This window comes from Leptodactylus fuscus, chromosome 4 (genome assembly GCF_031893055.1).
Source record: "Leptodactylus fuscus isolate aLepFus1 chromosome 4, aLepFus1.hap2, whole genome shotgun sequence".
Taxonomy (NCBI): Eukaryota; Metazoa; Chordata; class Amphibia; order Anura; family Leptodactylidae; genus Leptodactylus; species Leptodactylus fuscus.
The window spans coordinates 26384487-26405341 of NC_134268.1; the positions used below are offsets into that span (position 1 = coordinate 26384487).

General features: G+C 44.9%; 1 protein-coding gene across 5 annotated transcripts; it reads right to left on the bottom strand.

Moving 5' to 3' along the window:
* Nucleotides 1–295: 295 nt before the first annotated feature.
* EBAG9 (estrogen receptor binding site associated antigen 9) lies at nucleotides 296–15504 on the bottom strand. Of its 5 annotated transcripts, none has more exons than XM_075270139.1 (8): nucleotides 15351–15504; nucleotides 12424–12485; nucleotides 8106–8204; nucleotides 7145–7223; nucleotides 5611–5760; nucleotides 3704–3808; nucleotides 3308–3399; nucleotides 296–728 (listed from the first exon to the last, which is right to left on the bottom strand). In XM_075270139.1, exons 3-8 carry the CDS (start codon nucleotides 8186–8188, stop codon nucleotides 608–610), a joined length of 630 nt encoding a protein of 209 aa, XP_075126240.1. In that variant the 5' UTR covers nucleotides 8189–8204; nucleotides 12424–12485; nucleotides 15351–15504; the 3' UTR covers nucleotides 296–607. The 5 variants fall into 5 exon arrangements, with proteins under 5 accessions (XP_075126240.1, XP_075126241.1, XP_075126243.1 ...); XM_075270140.1 differs by having other exon boundaries at nucleotides 15344–15504; XM_075270142.1 differs by lacking the exon at nucleotides 8106–8204.
* Nucleotides 15505–20855: the final 5351 nt, after the last annotated feature.

A 20855-nucleotide genomic window follows, 5' to 3' on the forward strand; every position in this document is an offset into this window, starting at 1 on the left:
CCAAGAATGGCTACAAGAGTAACGGGAAATATTTAGGAAGTTCTTATACTTCTACCTTCTGCTCAATCCACTCCTGGCTTTGGCTCAAAAACTGCAAAAAAAAATGGGGCTTTACCTTTAAGAATATTTCAAGAAAACAAAAAAAAAAAAATCCTCAGTGTGAACATACCCTGAGCCAGCCAATACCCCTCTGTCCTGGTGACGGGCAAGGACCCCACAACAGACGGGTCCCTGGTTTGCATAGTGGGTACGCGTTACAGATAAACTTCAGTAAGAAGAATCACATGAGGGGAACTTCTTTAAAACCTTTTAATAATTTGACTTATCACACAATATGACGGAGCCGTCGATCCCACCAAGAATTATTTACACCTTTTATTTTCTTAATCTTTAATAGTACAAGTTCCATGCGCTAGTCTGAGGAGGCAATAAATCATCTGGTACCGTAATCCATAGTCTTAGAAAGGCGATACCAGGGGGGGGGGTCGGAGTTCCCATAATTCCCAGTGACGTGTGCTGTGAGCGTTTCCATTATCCGAATTGTAAAAAGCAGAGAAGTGTTTGTGTGATAAGCGGCGCCCGCTGCACCCTCATCCACGGCCGGCTGTTAGGACAATTTCACTCCGATTTTGCTCTGTTCCTTCTTCATCTGCCGCTGCACCTCCTTCTCCATCTTCTTTCGCTGTTGCTCCGCCGTTCGCTTCTCTCTTTCGGCTATTTTCTGTTGTCTAATTGAAGAACAAAAAGTGCAACGTAAAGGAACGTAAGACATAGAAAGACACAAAAATAATCCCATTTCTAAGTCTCCTCCTCTCGCTTGTGTAACCTAAAGTGAGCCATGGCTAGAGAAGTCTTCTGTGTGTCAAGAGCTCGGCCATTGTCCCTTCTCCACACACTCCAATGCCGGAATCCTCCCCACCCCCCTACTAGAAGTCCAATATTGTTAAAGGGGTTGTGCAAGACCTCGAAAACATGGCCGCTTTCTTCTCAGGAAGTGACATCATGTCCGTTGCTCCTACGGCCGGCCATGCTGCAGCTCAGTCCCATTCCTTTTAATAGGAGCATAGCCATATGACCGACAGACATGAGGTTACTTCCTGAGAGCGGCCCCTTTAAGCCACACCCCTTAGGTAAGCCCCACCCACTATTAGTAGAAAGGGGTAGAGAACTAGTTTTTACAGATCTGAGCGGGGGCCATATAATAAAGCGGTTCCCATTTCAGTCCATTTTTCAGAGTGTCTTGTCCATCTTAATCATGGATTACGTAGAAAGTACAGACAGAGGTTACCGGAGCGCAGGGAAGGCAACAACATCTCCTGTTACATACACAAGATATACAATATCTATGGGGTCTATGTCCAGAACAGACGACCCCACAGCACTCTTCTCTCCGCGTGTTTCGTGTGGTAACCACATGCACCTCATTATAGTCTATGGGGTCTGCAGATTTCCTTAGGTAACCGCTTTTTAATGTGTATAGGTTTCCGGGGGTCCCCGAACACAGATGTGAATGGGGCCTTACGAAGCAGGATAGATTGTACAAGAGGACTTCACCTTTATGTAAAACTTAAAAAAGGACATAGAACAGATGAAGACAAACACAGATCAGCTGAGTCTGGGGTGAGATAAAGATGGTTCACAAATAAGAAAAATCGTATCCAGCCCCGTCAGACTGATTGTACTACACATGGCATGGTTTATCCAATACCACCATAGTCTGACGTGTGCACTGTGTTACTTATACTATGTGCAATATCCTTCCAAGATGTACACACTCTTTTCTGGAGTATATAAATATCAGGAGCCACGTTCATGCCTTTAATAACCTTTAACTAGGCATCTTATGTATAGCTCTGGGCCTTAGCGGATCAATCACCTTGATGTTTAGGTAAACCCAAGTAATTCCTTCAGACAGATTAAGGACAGGTAGCGTACGATATCCTATATGCTCCCGTGTTAGACATACAGGGCAGTCCGCTGTCCTTACATGATCCCGACTCCATCTGCACAAGTTTCACCATATGTTTTGGTGCGCTCTTAAAATAAAGCATTTGCTCTGTTCTACTCCACATGTGATACCCACCAGGTAATAGAAGTCTGACCCTGTAAAATAAGGAGTCACATCCAGCTGGAGAATCTAGTATTCTATACCCACTCCATCTCCCATAATGCACCGCAGCAGATCAAGCTTTGTAATAAGTGGTCGCATGGAGACTGAATAGGCAGAACCCCTGAGAAGTAATAGGACGTCATAATGAATAAAGGATCTGGATGTGACTGGAGTAGAATATAGGAAGGAACTCGGCAACTCCCCAAACAGCCGTCACCACCATGTGACAGACTCGTCAGCGAGGTATGATGTGTATCATTGTAATTTAGGTCACGTTTATAGAATCAGAGATAAACAAGTTTGACGTCTTATGCAAATGAGGCAGTTGGTGCACTGGGGGCGGGGCCTTTATCTCTTGAGGGTGGGATCAGACCCCTACTATCTCTGTCAGCACCGCCCCATGATGCTCCCATTACTATGACATCACCAATAGCAGAAGCCCCGCCCCCAGTGCACCAACTGCCTCATTTACATAAGACTTCAACCTTGTTTTCCTGCAAATCTACAAAGCAACCTATATAACACAGGCATATTGTGTATTAGTGCAATGTCCTGTGCAACATGGAGGTGACAGAGCAATCTGCTTGGGGGGAGGGGAAGTGATAGACTCCCTTTAACAGAATTTTAACTGGTCGCTGTATCTAATCCCCTCTGCTACATATAGGCAGGGGCAATTCTCTGGAAACTGAGCACCAATAGCCCAAACCTGAAAAGAGCTGTCCACATCGTCATCAGGAAACACCCAGTGACCCAGATTAACAGAACCACCTGTAGAACAAGTCCATCATCATCATCTTCATATTAAATCACATTCCAGCATTAAGAACCGGTGTAGGAGTAAGATGGCGCACGGCGAGCAGGTGACCGCGCTGCTATACAGTTAAAGGGGTTGACTTGTTTAGAAAATCATTGATGGGGGAGGGTCCCATCTCCAGTGCTAGAGGACCCGTCACATTACTGTTACTGCAGTCTGTTGCTCTTATATGTCATAGGAGAGCAGAGGACATTAGCAGTAAGACACCAAAAGGCCCCCTAGGTCTACAGCCATTGTCATTGACTAACACAAACAACATGGCCAACAAGTTCTTCTGTCAAGTTTATTTTTCTACCGGAAGCGGCTTAGTCTTGCAAGGATGTACAGGTAGGAGTTTGTAGGGTATGGAGGGGAGTTCCCAGAAGTGACATGACTATTATTACCTTAGGACCTCTTCGGCCTGCCAGGCAGCATCTTCCTCTTCCTCCCAAGCATTTGAATTTTCTTGCCAGGTTTCTAAATCGCCCAATTCCACCTGAAAATGTACATGAGAGTTATATACACCGTGTCCTCTTCTGTATACTGCTCCTTGCTAGTGATAGAATAGGACATCCCATCAGGTGACTAGGAAAGCTAGCTACTGCCAAAGCAATGGTGGACGGGCAAGGGGCAGCACTGCAACCCATAGTCATGTGGCTACAGTGGGCAGATTAGGAATAAACATGAATATGATAAAAACCTGAAGTTGCAAAGCAATGCTAAACCAAAAATAATAAATATATATTGGTATCTGTGAGCACCAGTGTGATGTATAACATCAGAGCTCATCAAATACTCACAGACTGAACAAAAGGAATATCCTGTGTAGCTGCCAGTCTGGAAGAAAACCCGAGGCTGCCATCTGGGACGCTGTAATTGATTGGCTCTCTTTTCTTGACAATGATCTGCAGACAAAAGCAACAAAGGGAGAAGAGATCAAAAACTACAGCCGGCGGAAAGCAAAGAGACAGAACGTGGCAAATATGTTCATTAGTTCTGCGCGCAAGTACAACCGGCAGGACACTTGGTATACACTGCCATCTGGTGGCAGAATAACGGAACTGCAAAAAAGACCAATACAGTACCATAAAGACTCCTGAGAATACTATAATACGTATGCCATGACGGTCTACTTGACTACATCTATATATCCAGGGGCGTAACTGCCATAGAGGCAGCTGCCACAGGGCCATTAGGGGGCCCGGTGACAGCCGCTTTTTTTTTTTTTTTTTTTAATAGGCCGTTACAGGTCCTATTCACTTGCCGATCCTGGCTGGGCCGGGATCGGCAAGTGACGCCGCAGCCCCACAAATACCATCATTATACTTGGGGGTCTTTGCAGACCCCCGAGTATAATGATCGGAGGCCCGGGAGAGGTAAGGGAACGTAACAAACAGTGTTACTTACCTCTCCACGATCCTGCCAGGCCTCCTTTCTGACGTCACATGAACCCGGCCTGCGTCCCGGGTCATGTGAAGTCCGCCGTCATTACAAAAGGACGGCAGCGGAGAACACAGCGTAGGAGCCGGGGACGGGTAAGAAACAGTAATTTTTTATGTTTTTATTCCCCCAGGTCTCTGATTATTATACTCTGGGGTCTGAAAAGACCTCAGAGTATAATAATTGTTTATGGGTGTCCACAGTGGGGCATAATACTGTGTGCAGGGGCCACTATGGGGGATAATACTGTGTGCAGGGGCCACTATGGGGGATAATACTGTGTGCAGGGGCCACTATGGGGGATTATACTGTGTGCAGGAGCCACTATGGGGCATAATACTGTGTGCAGGGGCCACTATGGGGCATAATACTGTGTGTAGAAGCCACTATGGGGGATAATACTGTGTGCAGGGGCCACTATGGGGCATAATACTGTGTGCAGGGGCCACTATGGGGCATAATACTGTGTGCAGGGGCCACTATGGGGCATAATACTGTGTGCAGGGGCCACTATGGGGCATAATACTGTGTGCAGGGGCCACTATGGGGCATAATACTGTGTGCAGGGGTCACTATGGGGCATAATACTGTGTGCAGGGGCCACTATGGGACATAATACTGTGTGCAGGGCCACTATGGGGCATAATACTGTGTGCAGGGGCCACTATGGGACATAATACTGTGTGCAGGGCCACTATGGGGCATAATACTGTGTGCAGGGGACACTACGGGACATAATACTGTGTGCAGGGGCCACTATGGGGCATAATACTGTGTGCAGGGGCCACTATGGGGCATAATACTGTGTGCAGGGGCCACTATGGGACATAATACTGTGTGCAGGGGACACTACGGGACATAATACTGTGTGCAGGGGCCACTATGGGGCATAATACTGTGTGCAGGGGCCACTATGGGGCATAATACTGTGTGCAGGGGACACTACGGGACATAATACTGTGTGCAGGGCTTACTAAGAGACATAATAGAGTGCGGAGGAGGGGGGGGGGGGGTCGGTCGAGGTCGTCGGTTGGGGGGGCCATGTCAAAAGTTTGCCACGGGGCCCCACCATTCCTAGTTACGCCACTGTATATATCCATTGATAAGTCATGACTAGAGAAAATTCCAACTGTGCTCTTAACAGATGCTAAGAACTAGAATCGAGTGACAGGTCCTCTATAGATGGACAAAGCTATGGAAGACGTGATAAAGAAATGGGAGAGATTACACCCCACACAATGGACCAGACTCCAGTGCATGGACTGACCTTCTGCGTCTTCCTGATGGTCGGCGCCATGTCTTTGAAGTAGTCGGGTTCTTCTGGCTCCACCGAGTTTTGTGTAGACAGAGTCCCATTTCCACCTTCAATCTTCACACTTGTGGGGACCTCATCGTCCCAAGAGCTCCACTCCTCCACCTAAGAGATGTACAAGTGTGAGCAAGTGCCAAAATATTACACAACAGTCTAACACGTGACATATTAAACTGTATAGGGAGTCATGGCTTCCACCATTAGAGGATAGAAGTCCTGGCCATGTGATGGGGGGAGGGGGGGAATCTAATTTGAGTGGCGTCAAATAAATTCTTACTAATTCCGACTTCCAAAATAAAATTGATTATCTTTAATTGTATTATATAATAATTAGATGTTTAGTTTGTTACATATTTACTTCCATGGGAATCAATCAATAGCTTTGTACTGAACGGAAGGAGTTTTATGTGACCACAGCCGTCGGCCATTTATGAAGGAGTCAGAGTAAGGCGGTGGATAAATAGAGGGGTCCAAGTTGGCGCTTTGGTCTAATGACTCCACACCCGAAAAGTCTGGTCCTGGTCAATAAGGTGGCTCAGTGGTTAGCAGTGTTGCTTTACTCATGGGTTCGTATCTGACCAAGGGCGACATCCGCATGGAGTTTGTATGTTCTCCCCGAGTCTGTGCGGGTTCCACCGGGTACTCCGGCTTCTTTCCACATGCCAAAAATATACTGACAGGTAAATTTGCTCCGTATACAAACAACTGCCCTTGTAGCGCTCCCTGCACTGTGTGTCTTCATGAGAAAAGTGCAGGACAAAGGTCTGTCATTGTCACAAGGGATTTCACTGAATGATGGCTCAAGTTATACACAGTCCAGTCATATTAATGTGACCAGCGCCTACTTGTGACGTCAACGTTAAATAACCAATGGCAGAAGGCACGTGTCATCAGCCATCTGGGTGCACTCATCATTATGGAAGGCACGATGGACCAACACAAGTATGGATCTATCCTTGTGGACCATGTTCACCCCTACATGTGAATTGTATTTCCTCAGGATGATGGCATCTACCAGCAGGACAATGTGACGCGTCATAAAGCTCGCAGTGTACGTGCGTGGTTTGAGGAGCACCAGGATGAGTTTACCGTACTCCCTTGTCCAGCAAATTCCCCAGACTTGAACCCAATCGAGAATCTGTGGGTCCACCCTGGTTGTTCGCGCCATGGATACTCAACCGCGTAACCTAGCGCAGCTGGCCACGGCACTGGAGTCGGCATGGCTCAACATCCCAGTGACATCATTACAACATCCCCTCTCCTCCTGCACGTCTCGCAGCGGTCCGCTCTGCCAAAGGTGGTTATTCTGGATTTTGATAGGTGGTCACATTAATGGGACTGGACTGTGTACATTATAGAAAATATCTAGTTTTGTTCCAATTTTGAGGGAATAAAACGGTAAATTGAATTCATATATTCCAAGCCGTTCAATGATTTCAATAAATAAGAGGCGGCGAATACAGTAGAGACCTGGGGAGAGGTGACCGACCTGCTTAGGGACGGAGGAGTAGTCTACAGTTGTTGGCAAAGTTATCTGATCCCCACTTAACTTTCTACCACGTCCAGACCTACAAGACAAAAAAATAGATTAAATATATATTAAAAAAATAATTTTTTTAATAAAGTTGATCGGGCTAGCGTAACTTATTAGAAAACAGCGTTAGATGAATTCTGTCATCAAAGTATGCTGTCATTTTCAGAAGTGGCCGTCCATTTTAGAAAAAAAATCAACTACTTTTTCTACCCTCTCCAGCCCCCTCACCAACACTTAGAAAAGGGAAGGGCAGAGAGCTGAAGAAGAAGAAGAGAGCTGGATGTTGTCTGATCTATTCCGGGAGCAGCAGGACAGACGGCTATGTAAAGCAATTAGACAGTACAGCAGCAAAGGAGGGGAGAAAAAAAAAAATATCAGAGCAAAGCTGCATTTGTCATAAGCAAGACGGTTTAACAGTAAAGACCTTTCACGTCCTATGGCACTGTCCGTATTTTGCTTTCCCGGTGCCTTTAGTTTCAGCACTGATATCTCTCCACTGTCAGAAGAGCCGACTGTACTGCTCAGTGTCATGGCTGGATTGGGAGGAACATATAACAGCAACCCACCCACCACAGTAATCTTTACTAGTCTTGTACTGTCAGGGTTATGTTCCTAAGAGTCTAGCAGTGACGCTAAGCAGCAAGGCCCTCCCTTCTGACAGTGGAAGGATATTGGTGCCGAAACGAACAGCAGTAATATCTGTGTATGATTGGCAGCTTTCATTGTGTCAGAGGACGTGAAGGAGACTCCTTACGACAATACACTATACATTTCACAGTTGTCATTAAATGGAAAGGTTTCACCTCCTTTAAAAAAAGAAAATAAATTCTATTCAGCAATAGCAAGAGGAGATCTTGAAGAAGTAGAAGAGTCACCCATTAATGTCAAGGCTCGAAAGCAGAGTCCTCAGCAATACCTGCATATCAATCTCTTGAGAAAGGTGAGAATGGAAGCAAGGCAAGTGCAAATCTTAAAGAGGCGGAACTGAGTGACAGCCATCCTGAGAGCGTTTCACCTGCAAGTCAAAGGTGCAAGGTTAGATTATGTAGAATATAAACCGTCCCCAGTAAATATCAGACTCATTGTACAGATCATAAGCAGTAACCGTCTCCATTTATAGGCTGCTCAAAACGATCCCTGAAGAGTTCTGGCATTATCTTACATCATATGGTGCCACCATGTGGTCATAGTGTATAGCAACGTGTACATCCACCTACTGAGTGCTGGCGGACATTTATGCTCAGTTACGCCCCCCGCAGCCAGGTCTTTGCATAGTCATCCTATGTACAGCAGCCAGTAGAGATCGTTTTCCACCCTACTTGCTGGAGAAGGAGCAAAACCTCTGCAGGGGACTGGCATAAGCCAGAAGCCATCAGAGGGGGAAGGAGACTGATTCTGTGCAGAAAAAGGACAAGAGGTGAAACAGCTGGGTAAGGCTAGGTCACATCTGTGCTGGGCACGCTATCATTCAGGTCCGCTAAAACAGTAGTTATCCGCAGGCACCGGAGGACCCCCTAAAAGCAGCAGAGAAAAATCCTCCATGCAGGACTTCTCTCTCCACTGATTCCTGCCCGGGACTTCGGCCCAGATGTGAACTAACCCTATAAAGAAGTGGTTGTATGGACTAAAGTGGTATAATGTAAGGGAACTCCTGGGTGGTCTCCTGTGCAGTGAGTTTACCCCTCGTTCACATCTGCGTTCGGTATTCTGTCCAGGGGAGTCCGCAAACGCAATTGCAAGCGTTGGTGCAGTGAAAGCACACGGACCCCATAGACTATAATGGGGTCTGTGCGTTTGTCGCCAGATCTCTGCAGAGATCATACAGACAGGAAAGTAGTTCACTATCTACTTTCCTGTCCGAATGATTCGTGTGGGCAGCGCATGGCAAGCACATGGACCCCATTATACTCTATGGGGTCCGTGCACTTTTACTGCACAGCGCATGCAATTGCATTTGGTGCGGACTCCCCTGGACAGAATATCAAGGTAGATGTGAACGAGGAGTAAGCTACTAAGACTGTTCTTATAAGGCTCCTTGTACAGGGTTGAAAAATCTGGTCTATACAAGAGCTGAATGTATCATCCCAAACCAAGTCACCTACAGATCAGCACAGGAGAGCTGCAGGAAATCCGAGCGCTATCCATCACTGCGAGACAACGATTCTAGGTCTCCAAACCAGATTCAGTCTGGGACAAGCAGGTATAATACGGGCCATACATTCTGCACAGGCTCCACAACATCTCATTCGGTAGGTTTCTTTATGGCGTACATCAGGAAATCTCCAGACATAAATAATACATGTGTGTATGGGGCAAGGAAATACATCAGCCAGTTGAGGACATAAGGCAGGACATTTCCAGATACAATGCATGGATTTTTTTTATTGGAAAATTGTCTGCGTTTTTGTGCAAACACACACCTTTAGTTAAAAAATTAATATAATGAAACGTAGCTAAAATTAATGGGTGTCACACTGGACTCAGCCATAGCCACAGTGTCACCACCATAGCGGAGGCATGCTTACTATTTAGTAACTCCATGTGCCTGACATTAATAGCAATTAATCCTATCAGGTACCTCACATTAACCCCTCTGTGTCTCACATAAGGGTTACTAATATAGGAGAGACACGGAGAGCCTTACTAGTACCTCAAGGCCTCACAGATCAGTAAACTTTTTATTTCAGGCACACAGGGATTAATGGGAGGTACATGATGGGGTTAATTGCTGTTAATGACAAGTACTGTATATACTCGAGTATAAGCCGACCCGAATATAATCCGAGGCCCCTAATTTTACCACAAAAGACTGGGAAAACTTATTTGACTCGAGTATAAGCCGAGGAGGGGGGGGGGGGGGGGTTGGGGGAAATGCAGCAGCTATTGTAAAGTCTCAAAAATTAAAATGATCGGAGTTTTTGGGTGCAGTAGGTGCTGGGGAAGGGGAGGGGGTGTTTTGGTTGTCTGTCTGCCCCTTCCCTGAGTTTGAGGACTGTTTTTTTCTTCCCCACTTGGAATTGAGTCTGGCTGAATATAGGGTATCTGCAGTGCTCCTATTAACCCCTTCCTGACAGAACAGGAGCACTGCAGATCCCCTATATTCAGTAGACACAGGGAGACCTAATGTGTATGTGCCTCACAGTCATTTTCTACTTTTATATGTATTCTAGGGAAAGGAGCAATTTAGAACTTTTATTTATTTTTTACTAGCTGGTACCCGCGACTTGGTCTGCGGTGATTGTAGCAGTGGGTATATACAGGCGCGGGTAAGGTTTTTGTACTGTGTATAAGGGATGGGATATGAAATGTAACTTTGTATCTTGTTGTTGCTGTAATTCAGAGAATACGTGAGACTTTTGTGTTGCAGTTACTTTGTATTTGAGCTGCTATATATACGGTGTTGTGAGAAACTTTACATAGTGACTTTGGGACAGAAGTATTTGAAGTTAACCCTTTCCCGCCGATGGCATTTTTTGATTTTCGTTTTTGACTCCCCTCCTTCTAAACCCCATAACTTTTTTATTTCCCCACTCTCAGAGCCATATGAGGTCTTAATTTTTCCTGGGACAAATTTTTCTTCATGATGCCACCATTAATTATTCTATATAATGTACTGGGAAGCAGGGAAAAAATTCTGAATGGGGTGGATTTGAAGAAAAAATGCATTTCTGCGACTTTCTTACGGGCTTTGGTTTTACAGCATTCACTGTGCAACCAAAATGACATGTCCCCTGTATTCTGTGTTTCGTTACGACTCCGGGGATACCAAATTTATATGGTTTTATTTACATTTTGACCCCTTAAAAACATCCCAAACTGTGTTAAATTTTTTTTTGAAAAGTCGCCATATTCTGACAGCCGTAACTTTTTTATACGTGCGTGTACGGGGATGTATAGGGCGTCTTTTTTTGCGGGACCGGGTGTACTTTGTAGTTCTACCATTTTCGGGAAATGTTATTGCTTTGATCACTTTTTATTCAATTTTTTATCAGAATCAAAACAGTGAAAAAATGACGGTTTGGCACTTTTGACCATTTTTCCCGCTACGGCGTTTACCGAACAGGAAAAATATTTGTATATCTTTGTAGAGCGGGCGATTTCGGACGTGGAGATACCTAATGTGTATGTGTTTCACAGTGTTTAACTACTTTTATATGTGTTCTAGGGAAAGGGGGGGATTTGAATTTTTAATCCTTTTTATTTTATTTTTTATACTTTTTGTAAACTTTTTTTTTTGCATTTATTAGAGCGCCTAGGGGTATTGACATGGGTGGGCGGTGTCGCGGATTGTCAGAGCGGTGGGGGTCGGCAAACATGGCTGCTCTGGAGCGTTAAAGAGTGCCTCCTGGAGTATCGTTAAGGTGAGGGGCAAAGTGGTAAAGTATATGTATATGTGATTGTGTGGGGTTAGGGGCGAGGCTGTAGAGGGCAATATGAATTTTGTGGCTTGCTATGGTCCAAAGTGTGTGAGATTGCAGAGATGGTGGTGTGAGTTTGGGTTTTGTGGGGGTCCTGGCACAAACGTATGTGTGCTATTGTGATAAAAAGTAGCCTATTGCGCAATCGGGTGTAGTGACAATGTTTGTGGAAAATTTCAGCCAAATCGGTGGAGCGGTTTTTCCGTGATTGAGGAACAAACATCCGAACATCCAAACTCACAAACCCACAAACTTTCACATTTATAATATTAATAGGATTATATTTTCTTAAAGCTTTTTTTCCCCCACTATTTTATGGGAGATTCTATACATTACTATTGCGGCTGGTCATGGTCCAGGGGAGGTGAGTAACATTTATTGTGTTTTATCTCCCCTCCCCTGCGCCTCTGCTTATTATACCATGGGGTCTAAAGACACCCCACAGTGTAATAGTAGCAGTTTTGGTTTGGACGAAACCACTGGTCAAGCTTGCCGAAGTAGAGCCCGTCCTTCCCTCCTGCCCAGGGACTGGGGTGAAATATGCCTTGTGTGCCTCTCTACATATTACAAGTAAACATTTTATATTCCAGGACACCAGATCTTATAATAAGTCACTGTGATATATCTGCTGACCACTGGATTAATTAGCAATGTATCGCACGGCTCGTGTGATGTCCCATCATATAATGAAGCATTGTTCTTAGTGTGGCGAGTGATGTACCCAGCAGACTAACAATACACGTCCTGTTACTGCATCCTATAGTAGATGTGCGTTCTCCCAACCACGCACTCTGGTCACGTGACCAATACACCTACCTACGAGCCGCGGCTCCTTTAAGCTTCATTCAAGGGTTTGAGCAGATGGTGGACACCAGTCACTGAGACAGAAGAGAATACACATCATAAGTACACACTATAGTACAGCAGGATCACACACGGACAGATGTTATAATGTACTATTACAAGGATAGGGAGGGAGAGAAGTTCAACACTGATATATAGGGTTATATGATAGAGGAGAGAAGCTGAGCTCTATGATATATAGGGTTATAGGATAGAGGAGAGAAGCTGAGCTCTATGATATATAGGGTTATAGGATAGAGGAGAGAAGCTGAGCTCTATGATATATAGGGTTATAGGATAGAGGAGAGAAGCTGAGCTCTATGATATATAGGGTTATAGGATAGAGGAGAGAAGCTGAGCTCTATGATATATAGGGTTATAGGATAGAGGAGAGAAGCTGAGCTCTATGATATATAGGGTTATAGGATAGAGGAGAGAAGCTGAGCTCTATGATATATAGGGTTATAGGATAGAGGAGAGAAGCTGAGCTGTGTGATATATAGGGTTATATGATAGAGGAGAGAAGCTGAGCTCTGTGATATATAGGGTTATATGATAGAAGCTGAGCTCTGTGATATATAGGGTTATATGATAGAGGAGAGAAGCTGAGCTCTGTGATATACTGTGTTATATGATAGAGGAGAGAAGCTGAGCTGTGTGATATATAGGTTATATGATAGGAGAGAAGCTGAGCTGTGTGATATATAGGGTTATATGATAGAGGAGAGAAGCTGAGCTCTGTGATATATAGGGTTATAGGATAGAGGAGAGAAGCTGAGCTGTGTGATATATAGGGTTATATGATAGAGGAGAGAAGCTGAGCTCTGTGATATATAGGGTTATAGGATAGAGGAGAGAAGCTGAGCTCTGTGATATATAGGTTATATGATAGGAGAGAAGCTGAGCTGTGTGATATATAGGGTATATGATAGGAGAGAAGCTGAGCTGTGTGATATATAGGTTATATGATAGGAGAGAAGCTGAGCTCTGTGATATATAGGGTTATATGATAGAGGAGAGAAGCTGAGCTCTGTGATATATAGGTTATATGATAGGAGAGAAGCTGAGCTCTGTGATATATAGGTTATATGATAGGAGAGAAGCTGAGCTCTGTGATATATAGGTTATATGATAGAGGAGAGTAGCTGAGCTCTGTGATATATAGGTTATATGATAGGAGAGAAGCTGAGCTCTGTGATATATAGGTTATATGATAGGAGAGAAGCTGAGCTCTGTGATATATAGGTTATATGATAGAAGAGAAGCTGAGCTCTGTGATATATAGGGTTATATGATAGAGGAGAGATGCTGAGCTCTGTGATATATAGGGTTATATGATAGAGGAGAGTAGCTGAGCTCTGTGATATATAGGGTTATATGATAGAGGAGAGAAGCTGAGCTCTGTGATATATAGGTTATATGATAGGAGAGAAGCTGAGCTCTGTGATATATAGGTTATATGATAGGAGAGAAGCTGAGCTCTGTGATATATAGGGTTATGTGATAGAGGGAGAGAAGCTGAGCTCTGTGATATATAGGGTTATATGATAGAGGAGAGAAGCTGAGCTCTGATATATAGGTTATATGATAGGAGAGAAGCTGAGCTCTGTGATATATAGGGTTATATGATAGAGGAGAGAAGCTGAGCTCTGTGATATATAGGGTTATATGATAGAGGAGAGAAGCTGAGCTCTGTGATATATAGGGTTATATGATAGAGGGGTGAAGCTGAGCTGTGTGATATATAGGGGTATATGATAGAGGAGAGTAGCTGAGCTCTGTGATATATAGGGTTATATGATAGAGGGATGATAAATCTGGAGACCCCAACAAATGTGAGGGCAGTCCAAAAACAAACAAACTGCTTTATGGAAAAAACCAGATGTGTGAATAAGGCCATGTATGAAGGGTAGCATTGTACATCAGAATGTCCTCAGATGACCCTTGGCTTTCTGTCATACACTCCCCTCTATAATCATGAGAACAGTATGGAGTATCCGCTGCCCCATGGGAGAGCAGTAGCCTGCAGACTGTTGTGTGTGCATGAAGCCTAAGTTCACATGACAGTGACTATCACACCACTAGTTACATTGGGGCTATTTGCACTGCTGATATTTTGACTGCCCCTTGTCAGAGTCACAATATAAGTCAATGCTCGATTTCTGTCCATTTTCACTACAAAGTGCCTGAGATCAGTGATCACCGCAGCCCCTTGGGTGCAAAACAGACGTTTTTCAGGCCCCTTGTGCATGCTCATCATGTGACTGTAGAAGACTAGGGCCACACAGATGTGTCACATGATCACTGTCACTGCGTATGGCTGCAACCTGTCGTGATTATTCCTGAGCTGCAAATCTTGCAACCCTCAAACCCGTCGGGCATGCTGGGCATTGTAGTGTATGAGTGGAAAGCCACATACAGCTAGCAAAAAAACAAAACAAAACATTTTGGTCTTTTTTTGTTGTTGTTGCAGCGGCAGGGTCTTGTTTCGGTGTTGGTCCCCGCCTCAGCGGCCTAAGTAAAGGCACCGAGCTGCACCCGCCACCTGTGACGTCCCATGTCCTTTCCTTAGGCCTCTGAAGACCCTGCAGCAGGACCAGACTGCGCCGAGACACCAGAGACAGGGGAGTGTTTTCGGGTTTTTTCACCTTCCCTCACCCCAGGTGTCCTGGACATCCCCTTTAATGCTGCAAGGACTCCTAGGAAGCTGCAGTGGTTGTGGTCACCCAGCTTTCCCAAGACCAGACAATCAGCTGACACCAATGAAGAACTTATCTGTGTCCTCAGAGCTCTATGACGACACAACAAGCACCTATAGAGGTGACCACACATGACATATGTCCCCAGCACTGCACACAATGAGCGCCCCCTATAGAATAACACTGTTACCCACAATGCACCTGCACTGGACGGCCTCCAGGTCAGCGTGTGCCCGGCACCGGGTGTGCAGCGCCCATCAGGCGGCAGCATGCGAGGCCAGGTCCCGGCATACACAAGGAGGGAAGCCCTGCACTTCTCTTCCTCCACTCTGCCCAGCAGCTGTCCAGGGTGACGTCGACGTAGCACGCGTCCTAAACGTCATGACGCTCCTGCGCGTCGTTATCACGTGGTTAGGACGGAAGCGATGCATCCTGGGAGTTGTAGTCAGTATAGAAGACGTGAAACTACATTTCCCATCATGCCTCTGCTTATAAAAACACGTTTTACCTGGTGGGAAGGAGACAAGGAGTGTTATGTGATGGACTGCTGTGTCCATCTTCATGGCATTGCCCCACTACTGAGCCCAAAGCTGTGTGCTGGAGTCACCCTTTAAAAATGCAGACACATTTTCATACCAACCAATTTTTGAAGAACTGAAAGAGGGACAAAATGTGCAGCGCGCTCAGCGCACCATGGCAGATTTAGCTCCACCCACTTTTATGTTGACTCCGCCCATTCTCATTCATTTTCCATGTGCTCCCACTCAGTATAATCCTACTACAGTCACCCGTACTTTTGTTTTGTTTCTTTTGTTTTATTGTGTTACCCCTGTTCTCTCTCCTCTTTGTTTGTTCTCTTCTTGTGGTTCTCTTTTTTCCTTCCTCTCATTGTTCCTGTCCTTATTTGTTCTTCTAGTTACACCGTAGTTACTGGTACTTTGTTCTTTTTGGCGCTTTTATGCCCTGAGACTTGAATGGCGCATTGATCTTATAGGCTGATATGTAAATGTACGGTGTTCTGGTTGTTTCTTGTTCTGTTTGTTTTATATATTGTAAAATCCTTTTTTCTCAATAAAAATCAAATTTAAAATAAAATACAGTCACCCGTACATTATATGGCCCCCTTCATCTGCCACAGTTTCATGTCCCCTCCATCTCTGCCCCCAGATTCATGCCCCTCATCTCTGCCCCCAGATTCATGCCCCCCCATCTCTGCCCCAACATTCATTCCCCCCATCTCTGCCCCCAGATTCATGTCCCCTCCATCTCTGCCCCCAGATTCATGTCCCCTCCATCTCTGCCCCCAGATTCATGTCCCCCCATCTCTGCCCCCAGATTCATGTCCCCCCATCTCTGCCCCCAGATTCATTTCCCCCCATCTCTTCCCCCAGATTCATGTCCCCTCCATCTCTGCCCCCAGATTCATGCCCCCCCATCTCTGCCCCAACATTCATTTCCCCCCCATCTCTGCCCCCAGATTCATGTCCCACATCTCTGCCCCCAGATTCATGTCCCTCCATCTCTGCCCCCAGATTCATGTCCCCTCCATCTCTGCTCAGTTTCATGGGTCCCCTTCATTATGTTCCACCTCAATGTTTAACACAATAAAAACACATATACTCACCTTCCAACGCTCCCTCACCGCTCTCTCCGCAGTTTCATCAACCGAGTTGTAGGTGCGATGTGACATCATCACATCACGCTTACACAGCCACTAGCCGGAGCACAGCGGCTAGTGGATGTACTCAACTCACGTATGTATTCAACTCAGTGGAAACCGGGACACACCTCCCGCTGACTGGGACCGCGGTCCGCGGGACAGGACATCGAATCCGTGAATGTCCCGCAGAAGGAATGATTTTTTTTCTCTATTCCCATCATGACAGTTTTTTTTCTCCCTCCACCACCTAAAAAATAAAGCAGCACTGAGAAGTGTTTATTAAGTTTCCTATTAATGTGTGCCTATAGATCATGTGCTGAGCTATGCATCGCCATAGTAACAGACAACACCAAGCCCTGTGTAGTCTGTTCCTGCATCCATTAAAAAAAAAAGTCATCCGCCATGTTGTTTACATTCTAGTCATATGGAGTCAGGGGTTTCAGCCTGTATCCGTTATTCTGCTACAGTTAACGTCCATTGTTGTCATCGCATGATGGACTGTAATGACAGTAACATGAACATAATATGTGGTGTGAACGGCGCCTTAGATGATTGTCAAAGCTCCCATTGAAGATTTTGTCAAATTTGACAGAAACATAAAAAAACGGGCCCACTTTACTGGTTAGTAAATAAAAGCTGCCCTGTGAATTGTTTGCCACAGGTTACAAAGGTATTCTATCTTTTCGGAAGTTAGGGTATGTTCACACGGTGGAATTTGGTGCTGAGTTACCCCAAATTTCAGCTGGATGCTGAAAAAAATAAGTGTCCAGTTTTATCTTGCCGTAGAGACAGTCAGATGATCAGACACATTCATCTGGGGTGGAAGGCTAAAGCGGCGTGCGCTGAACGATTGGAAAATGAAGAGGAATCTGAGGCGGAAGTCCGTCTCTGTTTGGGCTAGTTCACACAGGGTTCCACGAGTGCACATTCCGTTGTGGCTTTCCGCTCCGGATTAGGCTCAAATGAATGGGCCTAATCCGGAGGATGGTGTCATGAGGCGGATGTCCGTGGCTGAAACAGCTGCTGAATCCGCCTGAAGAAAGGGTCGTCTCCCATTGATTTCAACGTGAGGCAGGTTTTTTAGCCGGATTTTCAAGCGGAATCCTGACCATTTTGCCCCGTGTGAACTAGTCCTTGATGGAAAGTGAAGAGGAATTTGAGGTATACTTCTGCCTCAGAATCCGCGCCACTTCCCCGCCCTTTGAGCCCACATTGGAAAGCTGGACCTTGGCTTCAACTTTCTGCGGCAATTTTTACTCGATGATAAGTCTCAGAACAATGGGGTAACCGGCAGTGTCTGGCACCGCGGAATCCATGCAACAGTGTCCTGAAAAATGAAGCATCCAGCAAGGCCTCTCTTGGAAAACAATGAGACGCAAATTCTGGATGGATTTGGAGCTGATTTTGAGACCTCACAAGTAGCTCCAATGTATACCATGTGAACATATCCTTACATGAATTCCCACAATAATAATAGACTAGCCTCAATTTTGATTGGTTGCAATGGGTACAGGGCCAGTCAGACAGCTTTGATACATGCGGACCACCAGGTTAGGACATTGCACATAGCTCCATTTATGGAAATCAAAACTTTCGATAGGAGGAACAACCTCTGAGAAAAATGTACCGCCCCACAGTCACCATATATTGTCCATATGAAAGTGGCTTAGTATATGCTTAAATATCATATGAGGGACTTGTATCAATAATGATGTAGGATGTGTGTACTTTACAGATCGGTGAAAATGGAGCTATAGGGTTATTTTAAAAAATATATTTTTATTAAAATAGTACAAAAACTATTTTTATTTAAATAATGGCTGAAATTTGTAAACTTTTCCCTTTTCAAATCATTTTTGCTAAGTTTAACTAAAAACTAGTAAATTAATTCAGTAATAAAATAATTAATGCTGGAAAATTGGTGCAAAGCGAACACATATTCAGTGCTTTGAGATGTCACTCACAGCAATTCTGCAAGTTTCGTATAATTTGATACACATTACGACTATTATACTCCTATAGACTGCTATAGACCGCTATTGGTAGAGGGATCACGGCCTGGGCTCCGGCCTACTCATTGCCGGCCTCCGCGGCCTATAGTAAAAGGGGAAGCAGGGGCGGCAGTGAACAGGCCTGGGGAGGCAGGTAAATAGGCCGCTACCTTCTGGGGATACTCCAGCAGGTAGCAGCCTATTATAAAACAAAAAAAAAGTTATTTTATTTACCGACCTCGCCAATGCTCCCTCTACCATCGTTTCCTCTTCTCCCGCAGAAAGACGTCTGCGTCACAGTGTAGGCGGCATGGTGACGCCGCCTGCGCTGAGACGTAGTGAGATCTAAACCAGCGCAGGAGAGCAAATAACTACTATGCAAATAACAGGGTTATCCTAGTAATCCATCATTTCTACAAGCGGACAATGAGGACACATTTTATATACAGAAATTTATTGCTGTAGTTTTCAGAATTTACAGGGTGATCCTGAGGCCAAATCCTACAGAAGAAGATTATAACTTTAGGGGCATGTTTGATTTTTTTTTTTGCATTAAATACGGAAAGATTTACATAGATCACATTACAGAGCAGACAGTATTTAGGTAAAGAGAGATCCTTCCGTTTTATACACCACTGTTCTTAATCCCGCAGGGTTTCATTCTTTTGCTAGCACCCCCAGCACCATCTATATTTCCCTTTGCTTCTCTATCTGGGCCCAGACCACCGTGAAGACTTGTTCCCAACATGGTTGTGTGTACAAGCTCCCCATAACATCCCCTATCAGTATGTTGGTGCCCTTACATATTAATCCTGACCCTTTTTGTGCCACAACCTCCCCCAAAGAATCGTTCTTTGACTATATGCTGCTGACCAACTCCTTTTTTGCTATAAAAGGTTAATGGTCTTTCTGACAGTGGAAGGCTGTCTATCCAATCTTCTGACTCCAGCTCACCAGAGGACAAGGGTCGTACATTTAGGATGCACGGACTGCCAGCCATCAAAGGGAATCAGAAAGGAGGTCAAAGAAGTTTAATCAGTCTTAGTGTGGTGAGGGTGACGTGTGGGGCCCCCTGGTTTCTGGGCCTGGTCACAGCTAGTACCACTGTGACCCCTATAGTTAAAGGTGTATAAACTGAAGGAAGGGAGGACATGACAGGTCTTCTTTAAAGTATCAAAAAGTATTCCACAATGGACCATACAATCCAGTCTTCTGGAAATCTTCTAATCTGCGGAAATAGAAAAAACACAGATTAATATTCCATATATTGCTCTCTGGGCGCTGCACCAACAGCATATCCAAGGAGCAGATATAAGACAAGGAGCAATGATGTAGGTGACCTGTATACACAGCAGTTCCCTCTGACATCTCCATTTTGCCTATATCTCTATTGTATGACTTAAAGAATACAGACTGTCCTGAGCAGTGGTCTGTATTCTGCTGACCTGCAAACAATAAATCATCATCTTTCCACAAACCAGGGGACACGTGTCTGATCACTGAAGGTCCGACTGCTGTAAATCAGACTGATCACAAGAGCGGGTCCTATGTTCTCTATTTGAATGGATCGGTGGTCAGGCAGTTGTGATTTTGGGACAACCCCTGTACAGTGGTGATTTCCTATACCTCATTCTGATGGCCAGCAGAGGTCCCATAAGCATCTCCCGAGACCTTCAAAGAGTCTTATCAGGGTGTATGTGAGACAAAACATAATCTATTACCATAAACATTCTTGCTTTGCTGCATTTCTCTCCAATCAGCCTAAAACTTTTACACGGTACTATATCTATAGCAGATATATGTTCACAGAATAAGATGTAAAAAGAGACAGAGACTTCTGAAGATGAAATCATTCCATTTCTGCAATATATTAGGCTGGGGCCAAGAACATAGTAATAGAATTTTTACTTTAAGGTAAATTCCAAAATGTAAATTAAACATATAGAGTGTCAGTCACGTTTACATGGTCCGTCCCCAAGCCTCATACATGTAGACCTTGTTACTTATAGTATAAAAGCAGAGAATGAAGGCGATGTCTCACCTGTGTATCCGTTC

Coding starts and splice junctions, on each gene's coding strand:
- EBAG9 (XM_075270139.1), bottom strand. CDS start 8,188: ATGGCTGTCACTCAGTTCCGCCTCTTTAAGATTTGCACTTGCCTTGCT. Junction 7,224..8,105: donor CTCAAGAGATTGATATGCAG/GTATTGCTGAGG, acceptor TTTGTCTTGTAG/GTCTGGACGTGGTAGAAAGT. Junction 729..3,307: donor CAGGCCGAAGAGGTCCTAAG/GTAATAATAGTC, acceptor TTCTTCAATTAG/ACAACAGAAAATAGCCGAAA.